The sequence below is a fragment of the Cucurbita maxima genome, unplaced genomic scaffold (assembly GCF_002738345.1).
Source record: "Cucurbita maxima cultivar Rimu unplaced genomic scaffold, Cmax_1.0 Cma_Scf00009, whole genome shotgun sequence".
NCBI lineage: Eukaryota > Viridiplantae > Streptophyta > Magnoliopsida > Cucurbitales > Cucurbitaceae > Cucurbita > Cucurbita maxima.
The window spans coordinates 3,394,384-3,421,534 of NW_019272025.1; the positions used below are offsets into that span (position 1 = coordinate 3,394,384).

General features: G+C 37.6%; 7 protein-coding genes across 13 annotated transcripts in view; 3 read left to right on the forward strand and 4 right to left on the reverse strand.

Moving 5' to 3' along the window:
• Positions 1–581: 581 nt before the first annotated feature.
• Positions 582–1,354, reverse strand: LOC111484149. The gene is made up of 2 exons (XM_023130634.1): positions 960–1,354; positions 582–723 (listed from the first exon to the last, which is right to left on the reverse strand). The coding sequence occupies exons 1-2, from the start codon at positions 1,212–1,214 to the stop codon at positions 607–609; spliced, it is 372 nt and encodes a 123-aa protein (XP_022986402.1). The 5' UTR covers positions 1,215–1,354; the 3' UTR covers positions 582–606.
• LOC111484071 (isocitrate lyase) lies at positions 1,114–3,290 on the forward strand. Its single transcript, XM_023130506.1, has 3 exons — positions 1,114–1,200; positions 1,363–2,965; positions 3,042–3,290. Exons 1-3 carry the CDS (start codon positions 1,171–1,173, stop codon positions 3,137–3,139), a joined length of 1,731 nt encoding a protein of 576 aa, XP_022986274.1. The 5' UTR covers positions 1,114–1,170; the 3' UTR covers positions 3,140–3,290.
• On the reverse strand, positions 3,282–7,562 carry LOC111484115 (syntaxin-132-like). Its single transcript, XM_023130581.1, has 13 exons — positions 7,332–7,562; positions 7,018–7,131; positions 6,885–6,941; positions 6,762–6,810; positions 5,296–5,384; positions 5,139–5,212; positions 5,012–5,054; positions 4,878–4,938; positions 4,757–4,782; positions 4,592–4,669; positions 4,388–4,468; positions 3,738–3,803; positions 3,282–3,529 (listed from the first exon to the last, which is right to left on the reverse strand). Exons 1-13 carry the CDS (start codon positions 7,347–7,349, stop codon positions 3,368–3,370), a joined length of 918 nt encoding a protein of 305 aa, XP_022986349.1. The 5' UTR covers positions 7,350–7,562; the 3' UTR covers positions 3,282–3,367.
• A 3,184-nt stretch (positions 7,563–10,746) lies between these two features.
• Positions 10,747–15,508, forward strand: LOC111484066 (homeobox-leucine zipper protein HDG2-like). Of its 3 annotated transcripts, none has more exons than XM_023130500.1 (12): positions 10,747–11,056; positions 11,145–11,424; positions 11,825–12,039; positions 12,116–12,233; positions 12,339–12,527; positions 12,592–13,035; positions 13,119–13,220; positions 13,305–13,505; positions 14,128–14,302; positions 14,386–14,657; positions 14,725–14,820; positions 14,909–15,508. In XM_023130500.1, the coding sequence occupies exons 2-12, from the start codon at positions 11,317–11,319 to the stop codon at positions 15,254–15,256; spliced, it is 2,268 nt and encodes a 755-aa protein (XP_022986268.1). In that variant the 5' UTR covers positions 10,747–11,056; positions 11,145–11,316; the 3' UTR covers positions 15,257–15,508. The 3 variants fall into 3 exon arrangements, with proteins under 3 accessions (XP_022986268.1, XP_022986269.1, XP_022986270.1); XM_023130501.1 differs by having other exon boundaries at positions 11,258–11,424; XM_023130502.1 differs by lacking the exon at positions 10,747–11,056 and having other exon boundaries at positions 11,311–11,424; positions 11,748–12,039.
• Positions 15,509–16,716: 1,208 nt separating this feature from the next.
• Positions 16,717–19,808, forward strand: LOC111484134 (thioredoxin domain-containing protein 9 homolog). Of its 5 annotated transcripts, none has more exons than XM_023130612.1 (6): positions 16,766–16,869; positions 16,991–17,079; positions 17,181–17,456; positions 17,747–17,905; positions 17,995–18,190; positions 19,629–19,808. In XM_023130612.1, the coding sequence occupies exons 2-5, from the start codon at positions 17,056–17,058 to the stop codon at positions 18,175–18,177; spliced, it is 642 nt and encodes a 213-aa protein (XP_022986380.1). In that variant the 5' UTR covers positions 16,766–16,869; positions 16,991–17,055; the 3' UTR covers positions 18,178–18,190; positions 19,629–19,808. The 5 variants fall into 5 exon arrangements, with proteins under 5 accessions (XP_022986378.1, XP_022986380.1, XP_022986381.1 ...); XM_023130613.1 differs by lacking the exon at positions 19,629–19,808 and adding an exon at positions 19,208–19,224; XM_023130610.1 differs by lacking the exon at positions 19,629–19,808 and having other exon boundaries at positions 16,717–16,853; positions 17,995–18,390.
• A 65-nt stretch (positions 19,809–19,873) lies between these two features.
• On the reverse strand, positions 19,874–21,616 carry LOC111484119 (septum-promoting GTP-binding protein 1-like). Its single transcript, XM_023130586.1, has 6 exons — positions 21,211–21,616; positions 21,020–21,140; positions 20,617–20,713; positions 20,490–20,529; positions 20,322–20,405; positions 19,874–20,165 (listed from the first exon to the last, which is right to left on the reverse strand). Exons 1-6 carry the CDS (start codon positions 21,508–21,510, stop codon positions 20,001–20,003), a joined length of 807 nt encoding a protein of 268 aa, XP_022986354.1. The 5' UTR covers positions 21,511–21,616; the 3' UTR covers positions 19,874–20,000.
• A 682-nt stretch (positions 21,617–22,298) lies between these two features.
• LOC111484059 (glutamate receptor 3.4-like) overlaps positions 22,299–27,151 on the reverse strand; it is a 6,537-nt gene continuing 1,684 nt past the window's right edge. Inside the window, exons 3-8 of the mRNA XM_023130478.1 lie at positions 25,341–26,677; positions 24,952–25,229; positions 24,238–24,269; positions 23,726–24,135; positions 23,201–23,640; positions 22,299–22,336 (exon numbers count right to left, since the gene is read on the reverse strand). Of these exons, the coding sequence (XP_022986246.1) occupies position 22,336; positions 23,201–23,640; positions 23,726–24,135; positions 24,238–24,269; positions 24,952–25,229; positions 25,341–26,677 (2,498 nt within the window). The 3' untranslated portion in view covers positions 22,299–22,335. The remainder of the gene's footprint in view (positions 22,337–23,200; positions 23,641–23,725; positions 24,136–24,237; positions 24,270–24,951; positions 25,230–25,340; positions 26,678–27,151) is intronic.

The window sequence follows — 27,151 nt, forward strand, 5'->3', positions numbered from 1 at the left end:
TTAATCCTCATCCATTTATCCCATGAACTATGGCGGATAATATTTTGCTAGCCGTTTACACGTTATAAATGATATCAGTATCAAACACTTAATTTTGTATTAGTAAGAACTCGTCGGTCAGAATCTGACACCGAGCTATATGCCAAGCGAGAACGCATTAGGCTCCTAAGTATGATAATATCTCTCATTAATTACAAACGAAGTAATTCATTTACATACTCAATTCAGAGTTTATTAATGGATAGAAGTCCAGGTCATGGTTGACACCTGGTATCGATCCCTTCAACCCCTACGGATCATTTGATCCATTTCCTTACTCAACCGGCTGTCATCAGTTTTATCCTCAAAATTAAATGAATTTTAGAATATTTCTATACAAAAATACATTATGATCTTATACAATAAGATTAATTACTTTAGTTATCATCAAGAAATATAATTTAACTAAATTATATACTAAAACCATCCAGAGAGTGTAGGCTCAAATGCATGCAGAAACTTTATTATAGAAAAATAAATCGGTTACCCTTTTGCATTCTCATTACGACACATCGCACGTCCGTCCATCATAAGTCGTGTCAACAGATGGATTCGACACGTCGGGTATTAGACATCATCTCTGGGTATGGAAGTTGGAAGTTCCGATGAACCGTTCTGAGTTTCATCATCAGACGCCAATTTTGACCCACATACGTCAACAACGGGTGAATTTAAGCATTCCCACTGAAAATTCATACATAAACAAATATCAGATTAACAAAAGCCCTAAGAACAATTAACAAAGATTGAAGAAGATGAAGATGATGACAGAGATAAGTATGGAGGCAGAGAGGGATGGGTTTCCTTTGCGTGCTCTGCAAATGCACCTCACAACGGACAAGTTTCCATCAATCTCTGTAGATAAGAACCAAGAAAAAAAATTGAAGCCAAAATCAAAATGTATTTTCCTTCGAATTTACCATATACAGCAGAACACAATGGATGAACGTTCTTGGTTTCTGTAGCCTTCTCTTCTTATCTAAAACGATAATTAATTCACTTTTACCCATATCAGCTCGCCCTTTTTGTTCTTCCCCATTATAAATATAAGGCCATGGATGAAACCTTCTGCATTGAGCTGTGCTGAGCTGAGCTTTGTCGTTGTCGAGAAAGAAGAACCAAGTTCTGGCAATGGCTACCTCCTTCTCTGTTCCTTCGATGGTTTGTTTGAACATCCCCTGTTTTGGAATTTTGAGTTGTTGGGATGTTTTAATTCATCAAATCGCGAAACCCAGAAGAAATTTGCTGTTAATTTACCTCTCAATTGTTGTAATTCATCAGAGAAGAATAGTAACTAATAGTTGAAATTTCTTGATGAAACAGATAATGGAAGAAGAAGGAAGATTCGAAGCGGAAGTTGCAGAGGTGCAGGCATGGTGGAATTCTGAGAGGTTCAAGCTAACACGACGGCCGTACACGGCAAAAGACGTGGTGTCACTACGCGGCAGCCTGAGACAAAGCTACGCCTCAAACGATTTAGCTAAAAAGCTATGGCGAACGCTCAAAACCCACCAAGCCAACAGCACAGCTTCGAGAACATTTGGAGCTCTAGACCCTGTTCAAGTGACGATGATGGCTAAGCATTTGGACAGCATTTATGTCTCCGGCTGGCAGTGCTCCTCAACCCACACCTCCACCAATGAACCAGGTCCGGACCTCGCCGATTACCCATACGACACTGTTCCGAACAAGGTTGAGCATTTGTTCTTCGCTCAACAGTACCATGACCGGAAACAGAGGGAAGCGAGGATGAGTATGAGCCGAGAGGAACGAGCCAAAACCCCTTATGTTGACTATCTCAAACCGATTATCGCCGACGGCGACACCGGCTTCGGCGGCACCACCGCCACGGTGAAGCTCTGTAAACTATTTGTGGAGCGCGGTGCCGCCGGTGTTCACATTGAGGATCAGTCCTCTGTGACGAAAAAATGCGGTCATATGGCTGGGAAAGTGCTGGTGGCGGTTAGTGAGCACATCAATCGGCTCGTAGCGGCTCGATTGCAGTTCGACGTGATGGGGGTTGAGACAGTTCTCGTGGCTCGAACCGACGCGGTTGCGGCGACTTTGATTCAAACGAATGTTGATAGTAGAGATCATCAGTTTATTTTGGGCGCGACGAACCCTAATTTGAGAGGAAAGAGCTTGGCTGGGGTTTTGGCGGAAGCCATGGCGGCAGGGAAAACAGGGGCGGAGCTTCAAGCGCTGGAAGATCAATGGATTTCAATGGCACAATTGAAGACATTTTCAGAATGTGTAACGGACGCGATCATGAATTCGAACGGAACAGAGAGTGAAAAGAGGAGGAAATTGGATGAATGGATGAACCATTCCAGCTACGAGAAATGCATATCGAACGAACAAGGTCGGGAAATCGCAGAGAAATTAGGGCTGAAGAATCTCTTCTGGGACTGGGACTTGCCCAGAACCAGAGAAGGGTTTTACAGGTTCAAAGGTTCAGTAATGGCGGCAATCGTTCGCGGTTGGGCTTTCGCGCCACACGCGGACCTAATCTGGATGGAAACGTCGAGCCCTGATTTGGTGGAGTGCACCACTTTCGCAAAAGGGGTGAAATCGGTGCACCCAGAAATAATGTTGGCTTATAATCTATCGCCATCTTTCAACTGGGACGCATCGGGAATGAGCGATAAGCAAATGGAGGAGTTCATCCCTACGATTGCGAGGCTGGGTTTCTGCTGGCAGTTCATAACGCTGGCAGGTTTCCACGCCGATGCGTTGGTGATCGACACATTTGCGAGAGACTACGCGCGAAGGGGAATGTTGGCTTATGTGGAGAGAATCCAAAGAGAAGAAAGGAACAACGGAGTGGACACACTGGCTCATCAGAAATGGTCCGGAGCTAACTACTACGATCGGTATCTGAAGACAGTTCAAGGCGGGATATCGTCGACCGCTGCCATGGGAAAAGGCAAGCAGAGTCCAAGCGTTCGACATTGTGAAAGTGTTTAAAAACAAGTGATAATCGTTTGAATTTTGATTTGCAGGGGTGACGGAGGAGCAGTTCAAGGAGTCGTGGACGAGGGCGGGAGCAGGGAACTTGGGAGAAGAAGGGAGCGTGGTCGTGGCGAAGTCGAGAATGTAAGAGGAAAGGGAAAAGAAAGGAAGCTCTAAGAACAATAATAATTTCAATATTTGAATTTCAAGAATCAACCACTTTTAAGTTTGGTTTTTTCAATGTGTTTGAATTTCATGAATCAGCATTTTGCAATGTTCATTGTATTGTATTTTGTGTTTGATATGGGTATCTATAAAGATATGGAAGATATCAACCATGAAACTGAATTCATATTTTGGGTATCATTTCCATCGGTTACTTCTTCCATGGCTTCAGCACTGAGAGGACTATTATGAGTGCTATAACCAGCAGCAATATGATGGCGATCATCATGCATTTTCTTGATTTCTTTTGCAAACTTTTTGCTGTATGGAGTGCATCGGTTCCTGTTCGAACGTGGTCGACTGCATTCGTTACCTACATTGTTGCAACAAATTCAGCTTAATCAACTTAGGACTTGGCAGTACTATGCACAAAAAAGAATATCAGACATGGTTGGATCACACAAACAAACTATAATAGCAATTATGAACAGAAGAATAACAATGGTAACGCGGATTCTCTGCATTTTGAAACGAAATCATCGTCGAACGTGATCGTATGCATACCAAGAAGTAGGACCAACCTGATTTTCTATGTTGTCCAGAATTTCACTCTGGGCTTCCACTAAAACTGCCATGTCAAGGTATACCTGACCAAGAAAAGAGAAACACATAACACTGCTTAATGTGTGAGATTCTACGTTGGTTGGAGAAAAGAACGAATCATATTTTATAAGGGTCTGGAAACCTCTCCCTAGTGTAGAGGTGTTTTAAAAACCTTGAGGGGGTGTTTTAAAAACCTTGAGGGGACACCCAAAAGAGAAAGTTCAAAGAGGACAATATCTTATAGCGGTGGGTTTCGGCCATTACAAATGGTATCAAAGTCAAACACTGGGCGATGTGCCAACAAGGAGGCTGAGCCCAAAGGAGGTGGACACGAGGTGGAGTACCAGCAAAGATGTCAGGCCCTGAAGGGAACGAGTGTCAGTGAGGACACTGGGCCCTGAAGGGGGTGGATTGGGAGGTCTCACATCGATTGGAGAAGGGAACGAGTGTCAGCGAGGACACTGAGCCCTGAAGGGGGATGGACTGTGAGGTCCCACATTGGTAGAAGGGAACAAAACATTCTTTATAACGGTGTGGAGCATTTTAAAAACCTTAAAAAGAAGCCCAAAAGGGAAAGTTCAAAGCAATATCTGCTAGCGATGGGCTTGAGCCGTTACAAAATGTATACCTGATGCAATTCCGATAGCCTTTTCTCAATTTCTTTAACCGCGTCATGTCGCTCCTGAATTTCTTCCACAGTACTGATAACCTGCATCAATGTACAGATCATAAAATTATGAATAGCCACAGTTAATCAAACATACAGGGATGCAGTTCGAAGATATACTTTCTGGTGAACAATAAACGTAAGAAACTGTACTCAAGAACGTACCATTCCTCGTCCCATATGTTCAAATGCATTCTGGAATATTTGTTCACTATTTCCAGTTTCTATAAGCTGATCAATCATCTAATATAGTCATTAAAATTCTGGTCAGCACAACAAAATTTCGGTTCGTTCTTAAATTTCAAGTCTAGACTTGAAAGTTCAGCTTACCATCTCATCTGGTCGGGTACCGGTAACTGCTCGATAAAGTCACACAACGATAAAGTTCATATTAGAAAAGGATAACCATGACATATCTACACACAATCAATCATGAACAAGAAATTTGAACCTGTAATCACTCGTCTTTCCACGACTTCACGGTACTCGTCTTGAATTCTTTGACGAAGGGCCTGAAACATGATAGAGGATGAGAGGTGAAGGTAAAGAATCATATCAAATAATAACAAGGAGAGTTCAGAATACCTGAAATTCTATCATCAAATCCTTGAACTTTTTTGTTAAGGAACTGCGATTCAAAGATTAATTCAACTATGAGGAACATTATTAATCCAAGAAAAGCATTAAGAGTAAGATGTTGTGGGTAGCAGACTTTGTCACGTTCATTCTTGCTCTGTCAATGGCTGTTCCCTTTTGGCACCCAGGCTTCTGCCTATTGGTCAAGTTCTGGAGAGAAGAAAAGTGATTAGTATGCAACTGTTCATCAAATAATTGAGAAATGGAAAATCTTCGAGCAAGTCGAGTATTACATCTTTATTTAGAGCTTCCAGATTCCCTTTGACATTGCGAGCTATTTTTCCCACTTCATCGATATCCTTTTCCATACGCTTCTTGATAGCTGAAATGACAAGAACACTTAGAGCAATAAGAACAAGTATTCATAATTTATGGAAATTGTCTGGCGGCGCCTTGTGGATGTGAGATTCCATATCGGTTGGAGAGAGGAACGAAGTATTTCTTATAAGAGTGTGGAAACCTCTCCCTATGTTTTAAGAATGTGAGGCTGATAGCAATACGTAACGAGCAAAAATGAACAATATTTGCTAGTGGTAAGCTTGGGCTGTTACAAATTGTATTAGAGCTAGATAATGAGCGATGTGTCAGCGAGAACGCTAGGCCCCCAAAGGGGTGGATTGTGAGATCTGCATTGGTTGGAGAGGGGAACAAAGACGCGTTTTATAACTGTGAGGCTGACGGTGATATATAACAGGCCAAAAGGGATAATATCTGCATGTGGTGGGCTTGGGATATTACAGATGGTATCAGAGCCAGGCACTAAGCGATGTGTCAACGAGGACACTGGGCCTCCAAGCGGGTGGATTGTGAGATCCCATATTGATTAGAGAGGGGAACGAAACACTTCTTATAAGGGTGTGAAAACTTCTCTCTAATAGACGCATTTTATAACTGTGAGACTGACGGCGATACGTAACAGGCCAAAACGGACAATATCTACTAGCGGTTGCCTTTGATTGCTACAAATGATATCAGAGTCAGGCACCGAACGATGTGCCAGCGAGAACCCTGGCTCCCAAGGGGGTGGATTGTGAGATCTCACATCAGTTGGAGTGGGGAACGAACCATTCCTTAAAAAGATGTGGAAACCTCTCCCTAGTAAACGTATTTTAAAACCGTGAGACTGACGTCGATACATAACGATTCAAAGCGAACAATATCTGCTAACGGTGAATTTGGGCTGTTATAAATGGTATTAGAGCCAAGCACCAAGCGATGTGCCAGCAAGGAAGCTAGGCTCCCTCCCAAGGGGGTGGATTGTGAGATCCCACATCAATTGGAGTGGGGAACGAACCATTCCTTAAAAAGATGTGGAAACCTATCCCTAGTAAACGTACTTTAAAACTGTGAGACTGATAACAATACGTAACGGGCAAAAGCGGACAATATCTACTAGCAGTGGGCTTGGGTTATTACAAATGGTATCAGAGCCAGGCACTAAACGATGTGCCAGCGAGAACACTGGCCCTCAAGGGAATGGAATGTGAGATCCCACATCGGTTGGAGTGGGGAACGAACCATTCCTTAAAAGGGTGTGGAAACCTCTCCCTAGTAAACGCATTTTAAAACCATGAGACTGACGTCGATACATAACAAGTCAAAACGAACAATATCTACTGGCAGTGGGCTAAAAACATTTGGTTCAATCTTAACCAAACTTTTTCTCTATGCAGCTCATAAAACAAAGAGACATACTTACCTTTCATCTGGGATGCTTTTGTAACAGCCTTGGATTCCTCATTAGCATCCTATAAAAAAGTTCATAATCATTCCTCCTAAATTCAAGGACTTATTAATCCAACTCAAAAGGACTCTTACACACCTTCAGTTTGATAAGAAGCCCAGAAAGCTTATCTACTTGTACCTCAACCTCTTGTATCTAAATTCAAACAAGAAGAAAGACTATAAATAAAAGAACAAACATGATATACAACAACGAGTGTCCATGGTTACACCTGCTTATTGAAGGCCTCCATTCCCATGTCAGAATTGTTAAGCAGAACTGGTGTTCCCTTCTCGATATCGATATCTCTCGATACCTCGCCTTTACCATTGCTAACAAACGAGTCCTTAGATAAACAACATGATATAGAATAAGTTGGAATCAATCTCATGAAATGAAACAAATGAAACCATTTGGGGATTATTTGTCAAGACACAAAAAGACATGAACTATCATTCATTAATTTCTCCAAAAGTACTAAATTCTCATGGAACAAGAACACAGAAAACAAATTACAGAAAACCCAGAAACCAAAACAGAAATTACCGTGAGCAAATCGTTCATCTGGATCAAAATCACAGCCCCAGACAAGAAAAAAGAGTAAAAAACCAAGAAGTGAAGAAAGGGCAGGGCAGAGGAAATGGAGGAATAATGGGTTTTGGGTTACAAAATTTAAAATGTATTACGTTTCTACCATGTTGGGCAAACCAGGGCAGCCGGCCGTAGGAAAGAGTTAGAACCAAAGATGGCAAGAAACGGACACAGCAGAAAACAAAGCGGTTACATTAAAATTACGAAGTCAATACCTTTTTGGAGTATTTTATGAGCTCTCTTCGTTTTTCTTCTGCGATTTTAAATTCTCCGCTCGATGCATTTGAAGGCTTGAAGCTGCCGTTTCACGTTAAAACCCACACCAAACCCACACCGGACCTTTCTGTTCTTAGATTTTATTGTTTATATGTCGTTTTTTTCATGGTTTAAATTTAGAAAATAATGAAAATGATCAGTCCGGCTTTCTCCGTCCCAAAAGTGCATTGTTGGAACTGAGTTGAAAAGTGCATTATTTAAGTTTATAAGTGAGGAATACTAATTAGCTCAAAACAAAGTTACTAGAGCTAAGTTGTATTAAAATATTAAAAATAGTGTCTATTTAATTTTTAAATTTTAAAAAATATCTTATAATTTATATATTTAGAAGTTTGAATGTAAGGAATTTAAGAGATTTAAAAAATACTTAAATTTTAAATTTTATGATGATTAAACTTACCCATGTTTTTTTTTCCTATGCAAATTAAAAATTATTGAAATTTTATGTTATTTCTAAAGAATTATTCAAATGGGCTGAGTTCTGACCATTCGGCTTCCAATGGGCCTATATTCTCTGGTAAATGGGCTTTATTTGGCCCAATAAACTATTGTTTTTATTTGATAATTTTCACCGCGGTGCATTAAGAAACTTGGTGCGGTTAAAGTCGAGATTTTACTTTTGGGTTCTGGGCTTATGGGTGAAAGCAACTTGCCTTTACCCTCAGGCACATGCCAGCTCATGCGAATAAGACCCAATCCAGTGCCCCTTCTTCATATTCCCCCACCCGACCCGACCCGACCCGGACCCAATCCAGTTATCACGTCAATTTATGAGGTTACTATAATTTGTAAGTGAGATCACATGACTTCCGATTGTATTGTATATATTTCGTATAATTTAATTTATAAATAAATAAATAAAATAATGGACGTGAAATAAATTCAAATTAAATAAGGAAAAAGTAGGAATGGAATAATGAATAAATATAAGTGTGTAAGGCTGAAGTACGAGGAAATGTGTTAATTTCTGAATGGAATGGACGATGATTTTGTGAATAAATATTGGACCATAATCAATTAATTACTTAATTAATCAAACCATTGTATTTTTCGATATTCTTTGGAGATTTTCACACAAATTTGAAAACTCGAGAAAGTGTATGATGCAGAATTAAATTTTGTTAGGATTATTTAGGAAAGACTGTGCTCGAAATTGGAAGTGAAAAATGTACGAAAGTTTACGCTTATTGAATATAGTATTGTTCTTGTTCATGTTGATTTTATGTATCACATGATGCGAATGTATAACGTCACATATTAAGCCATTTTAAAATGCACGTGAGATCGTAAGTTCAAAGTTTCTCTTCTTACCCGACTAATAATATTATTATATATATATATATGAATTTTGAGTTGCATGTTGTTGAAAAATGATGGCTGTTTAATGTTGATTGTTTGTTCAAAAGAGAGAGGAAGGTGGAGAGGGAGAGTGAAGAGTGCATGAAGGAAATAAATAGGGTTTGGCATGCACACCCCGTTGCTCAGAATCATTAAATACACACAAGAGCTCATGCCACCCACGGCTTAAGCCCCCTATCCCCTCATTTTCTCTTCCCAATAAATAACTATAACACCTTGAATTTTAGAACCCGACACTAAACGATATATATAGTAAGAATGCTCGACTCTTGAGAGGTGGATTGTGAACCTCACATCGATTGGAGAAGGAAACGAATCACTCTTTTAAAGGTGTGAAAATCTCTCCCTATTAAACTTGTTTTAAAACCATGAGTTTAACGACGATACATAACACATCAAAGTGAACAATATCTACTAGCAGTGAACTTAAAATGTTATAAATACCCTTAAGTCTCAAAAATATACTTACCATTAGTTTCGAATGAAAAAAATGAGTCATTTTTTAGTAATTATTTAAAAAATACCTATTAAATTTTAAAAATACAAATTAATACCCTTTACTGTTATAATTTTTTTTACTATGAATATATATAGATGAAAACTGTTACCCTAAAAAATTCACGAGCATGTTTTAAACATATTATTAATGGTAAATATATTTCTTACCTTAAATGTATTAATCAAAACAGTTAAAAAAAAAGTATTTTTGAAACATATTTGGCTGACACATTTTTTTAGATTTTTTTTTAATTTAAAAATATTATTGAAAATTTTAAATTTTATATATATTTTATTAATTTAGCCTTGTATATGAAACTCCGACTTTATAGTATATAATATTATTACTAGAGTTTCAGAGTCTCTAATTTATGAAGTAATAATAAATAAATATATATATATATATATATATATATATATGAATAATAATAATGGGATAATTCTTTCTTCCACATCGAAATCATTATTTAAAGATTTGATGTTTTTGAGCTTCATTTATTCCACCAAAATATTTATTACCACACCCAATATCTTCTAAATTCATCCCCTTAATTAATTCTATTTATCTCACATTTAATACCCACTTCAATCCTTAATCTTACGTTTCTAAACTATACATTATTTTTAATTTATATTTTCAGTTGAGAAATTACATTTATTGGAAAAAAAATAGAAAATAAAAAAAATTCACATATTGATATGATTTCACAAAGATTTAAAATAGACACGTTAACCAAATTACACCATACAAATATAAATGTATAACTCAACGACGAAGGTACCGTACTGATAGCATCTTTTAAATCAAAATCGTTCAAAGAATCATATGATGTAAAATGCTTAAACAAAAGTTTTTGCAATTGATAAAATTGATCTTTAAATGAAGTTCATAATTAACATAACTAAACTATTTTTAGCAACAATCTTATCATTATACAAATAAATTAGTGTCTCATCAATGAAATTAACATAATTGGTGTATAGTGATCTTCATACATAATAATACATATGCTTGGTTTATGTATACCCAAACCCATTTACATGATTAAGACGTATATTTGATCATAATGAAAGAAGAACGAGTAAGATGAATATTTGTTGTGACTATATAGCAAGATGGATTGATATCAATAAGAACAATACTGTGATATATGAGCAAAGGGTTTGGTAGCCGTCATTCGATGTTCTACCACATACACACTCTCATAAGGACTGAAATTAATCTCCAAACTTTCTCTCTCTACAATTACACCTCTTTCGCTCTCCATTAAATGCAATACCATCCTCTCTATACGCTCTGCAATAACTCCTCTTCTCTTCTCACTCTCCTTCCTCCATCTCTTCCCTTCGCCCTTTCTTCTTCTTCTGCAAATCATCATCTTCGTCTTCTTCTTCTTCTTCTTCTTCTTCTTCTTCCTCCACAAACCCCTGTTTCTGTCACCTAAAAATCCCATCTTTTTCCTCTTTTTCACACTCCCACAACTTTGGACATGTTCATTTTCCAAACGCAACAAAACCCAGATCAGATCTGAAGCCTTTTCACTTGGGTAAGCTTTTAAAAATAATTTTGACTCAAAAAAAGTTCAATTTTTTTTATCAAAGTTTGTACCTTTTTGTGATTTTTTTTGGGTGCAGATAGGAGAGAGAAAGAGAGAGCATTTTGGGATATTGTCCGAGATCTTCGTGGTTGTTTATGAAAATCTCACCAGGTTTTCCTGTCGGATTCTGGGTTCTGTCCTAATTTATAGCCTATTTTTTAGAGAGAGAAAGAGAAGTTTAAGATTACAAGGAGCTGCTAGTGTTCAATATGCCCGCCGGAATTATGACACAGGCGAGAAACATGCCATCGATGATTGGAAGAAATGGGAATAATGTTGGTGGATTTGTCTCTACTTCTGGCCTTGTTCTTTCTCAGGTTTGTAATTTCTTTTTTTTTTTTTTTTTTTTTTAATTTTTTTTTTTTNTTATTTTTTTTTTTTTTTTTTTTTTTTTTAAATCTTGAGAGATTTTCATGCCCTTTTTATTATTATTTTTTATTTTTTATATTTGACTTTCTAAAAGAAAATTTATGTTCTTTTTGGTAACTGTGAAAATCTTAACTGGTGGAGTGAAAAAGAGAGGAAAAAAAAAACTTTTGAATTAAGGCGATATTCCAAGAACTTGGGAGAAAAAAAAAACATTTTTTGTCGGATTAGTTTTGGGGATGGAAATTGAACCTAATTGCATTGGTGTTGTTAGATTGAAAAACCATAAGCTCTTGTGCTTCTCCCTCCCTACTACTACGGAATCTTAAAGATCTGTGGAAAATGTTCCAGTCAAGCATGATGGACGGTCAGCTCCTCCCCTTAGACATGCCTCAAAACACTTCTAAAAGCGATCTTGCTCGAATCCGAGACGATGATTTCGATAGTGCCACGAAATCAGATAGCGATAATAACCATGAACTCGTCTCTGGTGATGACCAAGATCCTCGTCCTAAAAAGAAGCGGTACCATCGGCATACTCAACATCAAATTCAAGAAATGGAAGCGTAAGTTTTGTTAAGTCTGAGCGGTGTTTGAATTGGTTTTAGATTATTATTGTTTTGTTTTTGTTTGGGGGTATAGATTTTTCAAGGAGTGTCCTCACCCTGATGACAAACAAAGGAAGGAATTAAGCAGGGAATTGAACTTGGAGCCTCTACAAGTTAAGTTTTGGTTCCAAAACAAACGCACTCAAATGAAGGTAACTAAAAACAACAAAAACAAAGCTCCCAAAAGACACTTGTTTTTGGTTACCTTAAACGTATTTGGTTTGGTTGAGACATTTGAGCTGTCTTTCGAAATGTAGAATCAACACGAGCGGCATGAGAACACCCAACTCCGAACAGAAAATGAGAAGCTTCGAGCCGATAACATGAGATATAGAGAAGCCCTTAGCAATGCCTCATGTCCCAATTGCGGCGGCCCTACTGCCATTGGTGAAATGTCTTTTGACGAACATCATCTTAGACTCGAAAACGCCCGTCTTCGCGAAGAGGTAATTTAATTTAGCTTCTTATAAAAAAATAATATTTATAAGCTTAATTTTGATTGTCTTGTAGATCGATCGCATTTCAGCCATTGCAGCGAAGTATGTAGGCAAGCCAGTAGTGAACTACCCTCTACTTTCTCCACCGGTTCCATCTCGACCACTAGAGCTGGGAATGGGCAACTTCGGACCACAACCTGGCCTTGGAGGAGACATCCATGCCTCCACTGGTGACCTGATCCGATCAATCAGCAGCCCGATCGAGGCCGAAAAGCCCATGATCATCGAGCTTGCAGTTGCAGCCATGGAAGAGCTTACTAGAATGGCTCAGATGGGTGAGCCATTGTGGATGACTAACCTGGATGGTTCGTCCCATGTGCTCAATGAAGATGAGTACTTGAGAACGTTTCCTAGAGGCATTGGGCCTAAGCCTGCAGGGTTTAAATGTGAAGCCTCTCGTGAATCTGCCGTTGTCATCATGAACCACATTAACCTCGTGGAGATTCTCATGGACGTGGTAATTAATTAATTATTAAATTTTGTTAAATAATGTATTAATTAATTATTAACATGATTTTTGCTTAATAATGATTATGATAGAATCAATGGTCGACTCTATTTTCTGGAATTGTGTCTAGAGCTATGACGCTTGAAGTATTATCCACCGGAGTTGCTGGAAATTACAACGGAGCTCTACAAGTGGTATGCATTAGAGTATTAAATAATTACTTGCCCGCTATATTAAATTACTACTAAGTTCAAAAACTTTAACCCAACCTTGTCTAGATGACGTCCGAGTTTCAAGTTCCATCGCCACTAGTCCCAACTCGGGAGAGCTACTATGTTCGATATTGTAAGCAGCACGGGGACGGGAAATGGGCAGTGGTGGACATTTCATTGGACGATCTGTGCCCTACGCCCGGAGTTAGATGCCGAAGAAGACCTTCCGGTTGTTTGATCCAAGAAATGCCAAATGGTTATTCAAAGGTGATTTTTTTTTTTTAAGAGAAATTTAATGTTGAGGATGGTTAGACTGAGTCCTACGTTGATTATTTTAGAGAATGATCATAGATTTATAAGTAAGAAATTTATCTTCAATGCTATAAAGCCTTTTAGAGAAGTCCAAAGCAAAGTCACTAGAGTTTATACTCAAAGTGGATCATACTATTATAAAGAGTAAAGAGTTGTGGTTCTTATAATATCCCTTGTTGGTCCCGAGGGATGGAGGAGACTAGGTTAGCCGAAAGATAGTTATCGGTTCAAGGATGCAAGGTGCCCTCTTTTTTTAAGGTAAGAAGGGGTAGAGAAAATATCTCGAGCCAATGTTCGAGTACCAGGCGCTACAATGCTGAAGCAAAAGGGTACCTGTACCCGAAACCGACATAGGTGGGTAGGTAGAGAATACCTAGGGGCGCGAGACAACTCTCTAAGGAACTCGGCAAAATAGCTTCGTAACTTCGGGAGAAGAGGTGCCTCCTTACAAAGGGGGTCGTAGTGACTAGGCCCGAACAAGAAGAAGTGCCTCCTCACAAAGGGAATCGCAGTGACCAGGCCCGGACGACTGTTTACCAAAAACACAGGTTCCTAATTATGTGTTTTTTTGTGGTAGGTTACATGGGTTGAGCACGTTGAGGTGGACGATAGAGGGGTTCATAATCTTTACAGGCAGCTGGTGAGCTCCGGCCAAGCTTTTGGGGCCAAACGGTGGGTTACAACCTTAGATCGCCAATGTGAACGGCTTGCCAGCGCCATGGCCACCAATATTTCCACCGGTGATGTTGGAGGTAATCATAGTTTCCGGATCAAAATGATAATAATATCAGCAATATTCTGTTACATTAATGGTGGATTTTGAAATTGAATTCAGTTATAACGAATCAAGAAGGAAGAAAAAGCATGTTGAAGCTAGCTGAGAGAATGGTGATAAGCTTCTGCGCTGGAGTGAGCGCCTCCACAACCCACACATGGACTACTCTGTCCGGTACGGGTGCTGACGACGTTCGAGTCATGACCCGAAAGAGCATCGATGACCCCGGGAGACCTCCGGGTATTGTCTTAAGTGCTGCAACTTCCTTCTGGCTTCCTGTTCCACCCAAAACAATCTTCGATTTCCTCCGAGATGAAAATTCTCGTAACGAGGTATTCAAATTTACTATAACTCATCCATTCAAAAACTTTGAACACTGAGTGCTTCTAATGCTTACAGTGGGACATTCTTTCCAATGGCGGAGTAGTTCAAGAAATGGCGCATATCGCCAACGGCCACGACACTGGCAATTGTGTTTCTCTCTTACGTGTAAACGTAAGTTATTGTATCAATTTCGGTCAAATGTATAAGAGATTGTCACAATGTAACTGAATAATTCTAAAAAAATCCGAACTTTTTGTAGAGCACGAATTCGAGCCAAAGCAACATGTTGATCCTGCAAGAAAGCTGCACGGACCCAACAGTGTCATTTGTCATCTACGCACCGGTTGACATAGTAGCGATGAACGTCGTCCTCAACGGTGGAGATCCCGACTACGTAGCACTTCTCCCCTCAGGGTTCGCCATTCTCCCAGATGGCGGCGGCGGAGAGGGGGTTTCGGGTGGGTCGTTGCTGACAGTTGCATTTCAGATACTGGTGGATTCGGTGCCAACGGCCAAACTGTCGCTTGGGTCGGTTGCAACAGTTAACAATCTGATTGCGTGTACGGTGGAGAGAATTAAAGCGTCATTATCATGTGATGCTGCGTGACCAAAACCGGAAACTTTTGTGGTTGTTAGTTATATTAGAAGAGAGTATGGAATGAGGGAATTGATTAAGTGTTTGGGAGAAGTCAAGAGCGCACCCTGCTCCAAAGAAGACAAAACAAAACATGTTTTAGGGGTTCGGGCATTGACTTCCTCGGACAGTGTAAAAGCTGAAACCACAAACAAAAAAAAAAAAAGAAAAAAAACAACCTTGGAAAGGGACTGTCTTTAGTAAAAACCTTGTATTTTATTTGCATATTGTTATTAACTACCTATCATTATGGATTCTTGATGGTGTGTTATTGTGTTTAAGCGGTACGAACCTTACCAATGGAACGATGATTGACATGTATTATTTCTCTTACGATCGAGATCCAAGGTTTAAGGTTTATATCCATATACTCTACTTGTCATAAAGAAACACGGGTTTGTCCTTTTAGTTCTCTTTTTTTAGTGCAATAAGTGAGACGATAGAACATTTCAATTGCTAGCTTTAACTAAAGAAGTGTGAGATCCCATGTCGGATGAAAGGAGGAACGGAGCATTCCTTGTAAAAGTGTGGAATCTCTCCATAATAGATGCGTTTTAAAATACCGTGAGGCTGACAATGATATATAATGGAGTAAAATGGACAATATCAGCTAACAATGGGCTTGGGCTGTTATAAATTGTATTAGAGCCAAACACTAGGCCTTTAAGAAGATAGATGGTGGAATCTCACATTGGTTAGGGAGGGGAATGAATCATTTGTTATAAGGGTATGAAAACCTCTTCCTAATAGAAATGCTTGAGGACCAAAAGTAACACGCTAAAATGGACAATATCTATTATCAATAGGCTTAGATTATGTCAAATAGGGTTGAATTATGCTAGTTTCAACAACAACTATGGTCGGTTAGTTATATCTATAATTACACCATTTTTAAAAAGTAAAGGGTTATATTTGAAGAAGTATAAATCATAAATGGTTAAGGAGAATACATATATTGTCATAAATACATAAGAGTTGAGAATTGGATATAATAAAGTTTGAAGTATGACAATTCATGGTGGGTTTTTTTAATTGTATGATTTTATTTTTATTTTTGGAAATTATATAATAAAAATTCATTAATGCTTTATAACTCAACGCTTTTCTATTTGCTTTTGTGCGCTTTATTACTCAATTACCTTTCATTACTCCGTACGATGCCGTTTTAGATTGCAATAAATGATAAATACTTCTTTCATTTCGCAAATTAATTATGCATTTATTTTTATCAATTTCTCTCCCTTCTAACAGAAAAATATTAATGTGATTAGTTAAAAAAAAAAACACAATTTTTTTTTGCATTAAATTAAATAAATAACGGTTCGATTAAGTGGTCCATACTGAACCAGACCGAGGCTTACTGGGTGGCTCGGTTGGTTTAATTCCTAATTTGGCGTGGGAATTACTTAGGCCGAATTGACCCGGTTCGGTAGGACAAACCCCCACCCTCCTCACTCATACAATACAGAAGGGCTGGGTCTTCTTCACTTCCAGATCTGCCTTCCTCTCCCTCTCTTCCCCTGATTTCTTTCTGTTCGTTTGGCCATTCTTCTTTCTCCTCAACATTTTGGTAACAAGGCAATTTTGTATGGTTTATTACGATCTTGAATACTCCGATTTTGTTCTTTTCTGATCGAATTCAGTTTTTTGATGTGTAAATCTCTTCTTTTGAATCTGACGATTTGATTGTATTTGGTTTCGCGACAGGTTGATTTTGCTTCTCGAAACGGTTGGAACATTTTGCGAGGGGGTTGTCTTCCAGCTTGTAGAAAATGGAGAATTCGATAGTTCAAGAGGCACTGTCTCGGCGTTTTTATACGTAAAACACTATTTCTGTTGTTGTTTGTAGATGATTGGTTGATTTTTTTTTTTTTTTCGTTCTTTTTCTTTGGTTCAGATATTGGAAAAGCAAGTGCTGACGGTGGCGAAGGCCGTGGAGGATAAGATAGATGACGAAATTGCAGCTATAGATCGTCTCGACCTCGATGACTTGGAGGCTTTGAGGGAGCGGAGATTGCAGCAGATGAAGAAGATGGCGGAGAAGCGTAGTCGATGGATCTCTCTTGGCCACGGCGAATACTCTGAGATTCCCGTCGAGAAGGACTTCTTCTCCATTGTCAAGGCTAGTGATCGCGTGGTCTGCCACTTTTACCGTGACAATTGGCCCTGTAAGGTAGGTTAGGTTCTATCAGTTAGTTTACTTAATCAATCATCGTTTGAATTAGTGTGCTCAATTGGATATTTTTCCCACTTAATTGTTCAAGTCGGTGATTTTTTAGGGATTGTTCTTGCAATCTTTTTAGTTTTTCCAATGTCTACCAGTTAGTTCAATGATCAAATATGGCCAGGAATATGAGACATGAGTTCATTTTTATTGATGCCTCTGGTTTCTTTTTCTTGTGCATATTGTTTTCAATCTATTGCATTTAAGGGAAACGATGCATTATCATTTACGAATTACAGGTTATGGACAAGCACTTGGGTATTTTGGCAAAGCAGCATATTGAGACGCGTTTTGTCAAAATTAATGCCGAGAAAAGTCCATTTCTGGCTGAGAAGTTGAAGATTGTTGTTCTTCCAACCCTTGCTCTTATCAAGAATGCAAAAGTGGATGATTATGTGGTATGCCATTTATGATAACACACCAGTGATTACTGAATTATAGTTTATGTCCTTTTTAACAGTTCCCCTCACTCATGTGAATCTATTAGGTGGGATTTGATGAGCTTGGTGGAACTGACGAGTTCAGCACAGAGGAACTGGAAGAGAGGTTGGCAAAATGTCAAGTCATCTTCTATGAAGGTGAATCGTCCATAAATGCTTCAAAATCTAATGCACAAACCAGGAGAAGTGTGCGGCAAAGCACAAGATCAGACTCATCAGATTCGGAATAAATTAACATTTCAGGTCTGCGAGGTTCTGTTCATATCTCACCCCTCGAATGCAAATTTTTACTTAATGGGTATCTCTTAAGTTCTTGCAGTAGCTGTTTTTTAGAAAGATAAAGTTCTTGGCTAGAAAAACATGAGATCATCTTGTGTACTTAATGGGTATCTCACCCCTTGAATGCAAATTTTTACTTAATGGGTATCTCTTAAGTTCTTGCAGTAGCTGTTTTTTAGAAAGATAAAGTTCTTGGCTATAAAATCATGAGATCATCTTGTGTACTTAATGGGTATCTCACCCCTTGAATGCAAATTTTTACTTAATGGGTATCTCTTAAGTTCTTGCAGTAGCTGTTTTTTTAGAAAGGTAAAGTTCTTGGCTAGAAAAACATGAAATCATCTTGTGTACTGAATCATGTGGGGGAGTCCTATGAACCCAGCAGTTGCATGTTTTGTGTTTGATCTGATTTCAAACCCTCTCCCCCTCCCCAAGTTGTTCTTGTATATTCCAAGTTTCAGACAAAAGTTTGACGTGAAAAAAGAGCTAGATTTTCCCTTGGCCATTCGATCCAGTTTATTTTAACGAATATGATTGAAGGATATATGATTCTAGTAAAGATTTTGATTCCAATAGGCGATTTGTTTGTCTTTTCTCTCTGTTTCTTGGTGGAATCAAAGAATTGATAGGAAAAGTGAAGTCTAAGTTTAGAACATATTCATTACATTGTTAAAAGTAGTTCATTTCTGAAAAGCAACAAATGCTACATAATAATATATATATATATATATATTTCTAGTTTTACAGCACTGGACTCAAAGTGGAAGGGTTTCTTCTAATGTGCAAAGACACGATATATAAAGTTTTAGGATCTGCTAATTGTCATCAATCTCATGATTTGATTTCAATGTATAGTACTTCACTGTTTGCGATGTGCTCGATTCAATTACGCTCGATTCAATTACGTTATACTAAGTAGTTGCACTCTACTCTATCTTGTTGCTCCATGGCAGTGTCCTAAAATAGAAATTTTGTTGTCAGAAAGTTACTAGACAAATGAAGCTTGGAGGTGCAACTATAATGCTTTCAAATGAACTTCGATTCTGAATGGAGATTGAATTATTTGATACCGTAAGCTCCATCTTTGCTTTATGAATATCTGTTAATGATAAAAGAGACTCTATTAAACCATAACAATATGACTGTTTCATAATAATTTAAAAAAATCAACATACTCTTAGTAACTTGTAGATTATTCTCATACATCCAATAAAGATAATTTTCCATAGCAGCCTCATTGCTTTCTCTTGATTTATACGACTCGACTCGCCTAGCCACAGGGTGGGCTATGATTGAAGAAGACTTCTTGTGTTTTAACCATGACTGACTTCCTAAAGCTTAAGGACAAAACATTATTTGATCACATCAAGCAATGACATCTAACTGCTGTTGAATTTGACAGACCACTTCAATTTTCTCGCCTAAGAGAAGATGTTGAGAGCGTGATAAACAGATATTCATGGAGTTAGAAGATCTAAACTTCTTGAAGGGATTCAAAAGCTGCTGCCTTTGCAATTATATACCTGACCTGGTTCCCATGAACTGTAACCCAAGTGTGCTTGTTCTTTTCTTCATTGTCTTATTGCTTTTCTACAACCTTGGTGCAGTCAAAAATGCAGATGCATTTCGACTTGAGGAGGTGGGGGCTCGACGCCGCTGCCTTTCTCCGCTACACCGGACATGGTTGTTCAAGCAATGTTGACAGTTTATCCTTGTGCAGGATGGTTTGGTGAGTTTCTTGAGAACCAGATTGGCTATGTAGAGTGGACGGACTCTAGAAATCAATTATAGGCTCTCCGACCGTTAAGTTGCGCTCGACCGTCCACGGCAGGTCAAAGAGCTTTGCTGTGATGAACTTAAAGATCTTATTGACATTGATGTTGTAAGTTGAACTGGAGAAGAACAGTGTAGCATTCAAAGCCTTGGCATAAGTTCTTGCCTGTCAAAACAAGGACATCATGAGACATTCTATGAGATCCTACATCGGTGGAGGAGAAGTAACAGACCCGTCTTAAAAACTTTGAGGAAAAGTGTGAAAGGAAAAGCCCAAATAAGACAATATCTACTATTAAGCACTCACGATTTCAATTCTTACCTCGTTTGCAATTGCCCATTGCAAATCGATGGGGAGTTGGATGAAATCATCGAACTTTGTTCCTACCAACACTGGAATCGCTCTCTGCAAAGAAAAGAGCTTTGAACGGACAAAAAGAAATTCAAAACTTCATTCTAAAAACATTATCAAACGGGTCCTAAACTCTACCTGATTATACTTTCGAGCTTGTCTATACCACTTTACAATGCTGCAAACCAAAGGGAAAACCCTCATGTTTAATTCTTCCCATTCATGAAGACCAAAGTCATTTAGATCAAACAGAAATAAGCCTCACCCGGTTAGAGTACGCCTACTTGTTAGATCAAACATAAAAAGAATTGCCACAGAGTCCTTACACGCCGTTGGAATGTAATCTTGAGATTTCTTATCACCTGCATCCACATCCTCATAACGTTCATACACAAATGCAAACACAAAACTACGTTCTAATATCATTTAAGCTGATGGGCTTCGATAAATTTAGTCTTGAAATTGTAATTGTTCAAGATGAAATGATCATGAGTTAGTAAGGAATACATCTTTATTCGTATGAGGTCTTTCGGGAAAACTCAAAGCAAAGCCATGAGAGCTTATGCTCAAAGTGAACAATATCGAGATTCATGATTCCCAATAATATTATTAGAGTCGTGCCTTTAATTTAATTATAGTGTCTTTACTAGAGTAAAAGGTGTAATTACCTTCCACTTCCCAAATGCTATAAGAAATTCTTGCTCCTCTAACCATAAGTGTTTTGTCCATCAAATTCAATCCTGTCTGCTCACTCCTTCCTTCATCCAATTCATTCCCAACATATTTAACCTTCAAAACAGACAATGAAAAACAAAACTCAGATACCAACCAAAACGCCAACAAAACAAAATCAAATTACCAGAAAACTTGTCTTTCCAATTTGGCTATCACCCAACAGGCTAATTTTCAAAGACACCAAATCTTTGTCCAGGCCATGATCATGGCACACGGATGGTGTTAGAGTCTCCGCCGCAAACCCAGCATCGTCGACAACCGTAGAAGCCGCAGTGGCTTCAGTGGGCACCGCGGGATACGCCTTAGGCTTGGTGGAGCTGTAACACGCAAGAATCGAGTCCAAAAATTGGCCGGCGTGGCGCTTGAGAGCGGTCTGCCGCTTAACACTTAGACGGAGAGGCTGTTTCCGGCAAGGTTGAGGCATTGTTGGGAAAACGTTATGGATGGCCTGGAGTGAGAGATTGGATTGGTCTCCCGGCCATGAAAATGGGAATCTGAAATGTTGGCGGTATTCATTGCAGAGGAAGGAAGAACCAGGAAGGGTATTTTTAGAATATTATTTTTTTGTTTTTTTTTAATATATATTTTTAAAATTTTAACGACATTTTAGCTATGAATGTGACGACTTTGTCGGATCGGCGGTTTACCGGTTTAATGTAACAAAACCAAATGTCCAAATTGAATTGGGAGATTCAAAAGTTGATGACAAATTCCACGTGTCAAAATCTCATGCTGCTGACGTAAACAAACCTTTGCCTCAGTCCGTCGATCATCCTACCATTGACACGTGGAATTCCTTTAATTATTTTTGTAATTTTACAATATTTAAGTTTTCTGTTATTTTTGTTTCATTTTCTTTTTCCTATTCATCATTTATATATATTTGTTTCAAACATTAAGCTTTTAAATTAGATTTTATTTTATAACTATTTTTTCAAAATATTTTTAAAACAAAATATTAATAATTTTCTTTCAAAACTGACCAGAATAATATTTTTAAATTTTTTAAAAGTTAGAATATTCTCGACATTTTTAAAAGTTTAAAGGTACTTTTTTCATAAATTATAAATAAAAATATTTTTATTAATTTGAAGAAAAAGAAAATTGTAATTTGATATCATCTGCATGTGGGATTGCTCCAACACATTAAGAAGTTGTATAAATTAGTTTGTATGACAAAAGAAGGAACTGATCTAACCCAAGAAAGACAGCCATTCTCAAATACTATATATATATATATATATATATATATATATATATATATATATATATATATATATATATATATATATATATATATATATATATATACATATATATATATATATATATATATATATATATACATATATATATATATATATATATATATATATATACATATATATATATATATATATATATATATATATACATATATATATATATATATATATATATATATATACATATATATATATATATATATATATATATATATACATATATATATATATATATATATATATATATATACATATATATATATATATATATATATATATATATACATATATATATATATATATATATATATATATATACATATATATATATATATATATATATATATATATACATATATATATATATATATATATATATATATATACATATATATATATATATATATATATATATATATACATATATATATATATATATATATATATATATATACATATATATATATATATATATATATATATATATACATATATATATATATATATATATATATATATATACATATATATATATATATATATATATATATATATACATATATATATATATATATATATATATATATATACATATATATATATATATATATATATATATATATACATATATATATATATATATATATATATATATATACATATATATATATATATATATATATATATATATACATATATATATATATATATATATATATATATATACATATATATATATATATATATATATATATATATATATATATATATATATATATATATATATATATATGTATGTATATATATATATATATATATATATATATATGTATGTATATATCCATGAATCAAGGTGGTGAATCAAGGTGGGCCTCTGAGCTCTGGCTAGCTTGTTTGTTCTCACTGACTTTTCTTTTAAGCTTGCCTTTGATTTCTGCTTCTTTTTTATCTACAAAGTGCATGAAGCTGGTAGTACGACTAAGGCGTCTCGTCCTGACAGGTTCGATATCCTCGACTTCAGGCTGGGTTTCGGGGGTAAATCTTCGGTATTGGAATAGTACTCGAAAGAAGAATATGGAAAGAGCAATAAAGCAGGCAATACCACAAATTAGGAACAATCCCCAAAAGCTACTTAGTGATAGTTGGTTTACGTCNACTTGGTTCAAGCTCATTGAACACTCGGTTCGTGACAGCCATTTGTCGTGGATCTTTTGAAGATCGCCGTTCTCCGAGAGTTGAAGAATGGCTGTTGATAAATCAACTGCAAGAGGAGAGTCTCTTTGGAATGCCTAACACACAAGTACACGTTTTCTATATGAATAACAACACATTTTCAAGTATACAATTATGGAGAAGAGATGGATTAATACTTACAAATCCCCATCCACTTTTGGTGAACTCCTGTCCAACTGTCCTGAATATGCAGTTCGTCCCGGCCAAGAAAAGCTCGACGTAAGGAAGCTCATCAACGATGGCAGCTACCCCGCCATTCCCTGGTCCACGCCGAAGAGCATCGGCATATTCCTCCTGATTTTTCAGTTTAATGATCCTAGAAGCTGCTATACTCAGCTCATTAATTAGATAATTCAATGCAAATGACCCTTCTTGCACTCCAATGGCATCTGTGCCAGAGATTAAGCTATCAATCCCTTCGATCTTTGATGTTAGCTGCTGCACCGTTAAGATCGACGTCAAACTAGCTGTGTAGCTCGAATTGATAATTAACACGACGAAGAGCCATATTATCAGCACCAGCCGTCCGAGGGTGCTTACGGTGTTTTCCTCTGCACCAAGAACAGTAAAAGAAAAAGGTCAGAAGTTCTGAGTGTATATATTGTAATAAGATCAATGAAGAAATCATGGGCGCTTGAGCAGAAGGAACTTACTGTGAGAAAAGAACATTGTCGAGAAACTAAACCTGCAAGAACGAAAAAGTTTCACTCTAAGATCTTAAAGAAGTCGGTAAGCAGCAAAGCAAGATTCAGCCATACAAAAGGCTTTAAGCTAAATGGCAAACTAAGAGCTAATGGATTTCATTGGCCTTGGTTAATGTAGTTAGCTAATGTAATAGCCCAAGCCTGCCGCTAGTAGATATTGTTCTCTTTGAATTTTTCCTTTCGAGTTTTCCCTCAATGTTTTATAACACGTCTGCTCCACACCCTTATAAATAATGTTTCGTTCCCTTCTTTAACCGATGTGGGATCTCACAATCCACTCTTCATGGGAGCCCAGTGTCCTCGCTGGCACACTACCCGATGTCTGGCTCTGTTACCATTTATAATAGCCCAATGCAGGGCCCTAATGAAAGTGGATTGTGAGATCCGACATCGGTTGAAAAGGGGAACGAAACATTCTTTATAAAGGTATAGAGCAAACACGTTTTAAAATCTTGAAGGAAAACCCGGAAGGAAAAGTCCAAAGAGGACAATATCTACTAATAGTATGTTTCGGCTATTACAGATAGATTACCCTTATCGTACCCTGCTGAATCATGGATGGGTCAAAGGTAATGCCTAAAGACTCTGCAGAGCATTTACTGAAGTCTAAAACATGTTCTTTGAGCAAATTAAAGCCTCAGTAATGAGTTTAACCATACTAACCAGAAGATTGTAATGAGTTGTTGCCTTGGCGGACCACGGAATTCTTCATTGGTCCGGTGCTCAAGAATCCAGACAACAGCTCCAACAAAAATGAAGAATATGGCAGTGACAGCCCACATTTGAACAGTAAACGGCCTGAGGAAAGCCCACGGACTGGATTTCTCCTCGTTGACGACAGTAACGACAACGAGTCCCGACTCCATAAATGGCTGTGTGAAGTCCACAATCTTCGTCCTATTTGTTACAATCGTAATATCTCCAACAGCTGCATCATATTTCTGAAGATGGAAGAAGATCATCAAGATAAGCATTATTCACATCAGACTAGAAGACAACCGATCTGGAGCACCAAAGATAAAAGAAAGGAAGAACCAAAGCCAAGTACTCACATTCTGTGAAACTTCATATACAAGATTGCTGTACTCAGGAGTGTCTTTTCCATCTCCATATAATATATATGTGCGAGGAACTGGATAAGGCAACAAGTTTAAGGCAGCTTCAAAGACATCTATACAATACCCTTTAACCCCTGGAGGGTTCTTGTCTTTAGATACAAATGCTTTGTAGCTCACACGGTTAGGTACTACAATTTGCAATGGTTTCCCGTTATGCGGGAACACCCATCCTCGAGGAACGCTCGTTACTTCACCCGGCCATATTACACTGTATAGATGGTTATTTCGGGAAGCATTAAGAGGCTTTGTATACAGATTCTCTGGTGCAATAGTTGATAAACCCGAATAATTCGACCAGTAACCGATTCTACGTATACCAGTACCCCCAATGTTAAGGATATCATAAGCTGGATGAATCAAATTTCTGTCATCACCAAACTGAATTCGTCCACTTACACCGGTGAAGTTCGTTCTCTTGATTGTCTGTAAGAGTTGTTCGCCGCCATTAAAAACTCGAAGTGATTTTAAGTGCAGTATGCTTCCATTGTTTTCACGTAGCTTGGGGTCAGTAGAAAAGTATATATGTCCACCTTCTTTAAGAAACGTGTCGAGAGCACGGGCTGCTAACCAAACAGAGTCGTATGCGTAGAGTGCATAAGAGTTGAAGCTTGAACTCTTCTTATACTTTAGTCCTTTCCATTTAGAGACAAAAATTTTCTTCAGATCGCTGTCCGGGGTGTGGTGACGAAGAGCTACAACGCCCTGTAACTGATTCATGATATCAGGAATATTTGTTTCAAAAGAATCAAGAAAAGAAGGAAGCCAATCTGTTGCAATCCAGACATAGCCACTGCTCATCATCTGAAGTTTCTTAGCTAATGAAAATACTGATAAACCAGTGTCGGGATTGACATGTACGATATACACCCGAGATTCCATCAGGTTTATCGAAACCAACAATTCACTTATTACGCTATTGGGGGATCCAGGAGAGAAAGCAGCCTTATAAGAGATCCTGGCTCGTTTCTTTGCCAAGGCGTCACTCAATGCCGATATCCCGCTCCTGCCATTATCATCATCTACAAAGATGGCAATGACCTCTCTCCATCCAAAATAATCTACCATATCAGCAATGGCGTTCATCTGGAAGTGATCACTCTGAGTCGTCCGAACGAAATACGGGTATTGCAGTGCAGATAAAGTGGGATCAGTAGCTCCAAATGATAGAAGAGGTATATGGAGTTCATTAATAACATGGGAAATGACATGAGCAATGCCTGAAGATTGTGGCCCAATAGCAGCAACTACTTCATCTTCCATCATCTGCATGGCTATATACATATTCAAGGAATCAAGTGTCACCCCTTGTTATTCTCTCTTATGAGAAAGACCAAATGGAAGAACGTGTAAGGGCGTATAAAAAATAAACAAAAAAAAAAGCAAAAAAAACCAGCCACACGAGAGGAGTCCAGACACTAACGAAGAAACGGACTCCAATCCAAAGGGTAAAACCTAAATGATAATTACANAAAAAAAAAAAAAAAAACCAGGAGAAACAAAGCATTCTTTAAAAGGGTGTGAAAACCTCTCCCTAACAGATCATTTTAAAAACCATAAGAGGAAGCACGAAAGGGAAAACTCAAAAAAGACTATTTATTAGCGGTGGGCTTAGGTTGTTACAAATGGTATTAGAGTCAGGCACCGAGCATGTGCCAGCGATGAGGCTAAGCCCCGAAGGGGGTGGACACAAGGCGGTATGCCAATAAGAACGATGGGCCCGAAGGGAGGTGGATTTGGGGGTCGGG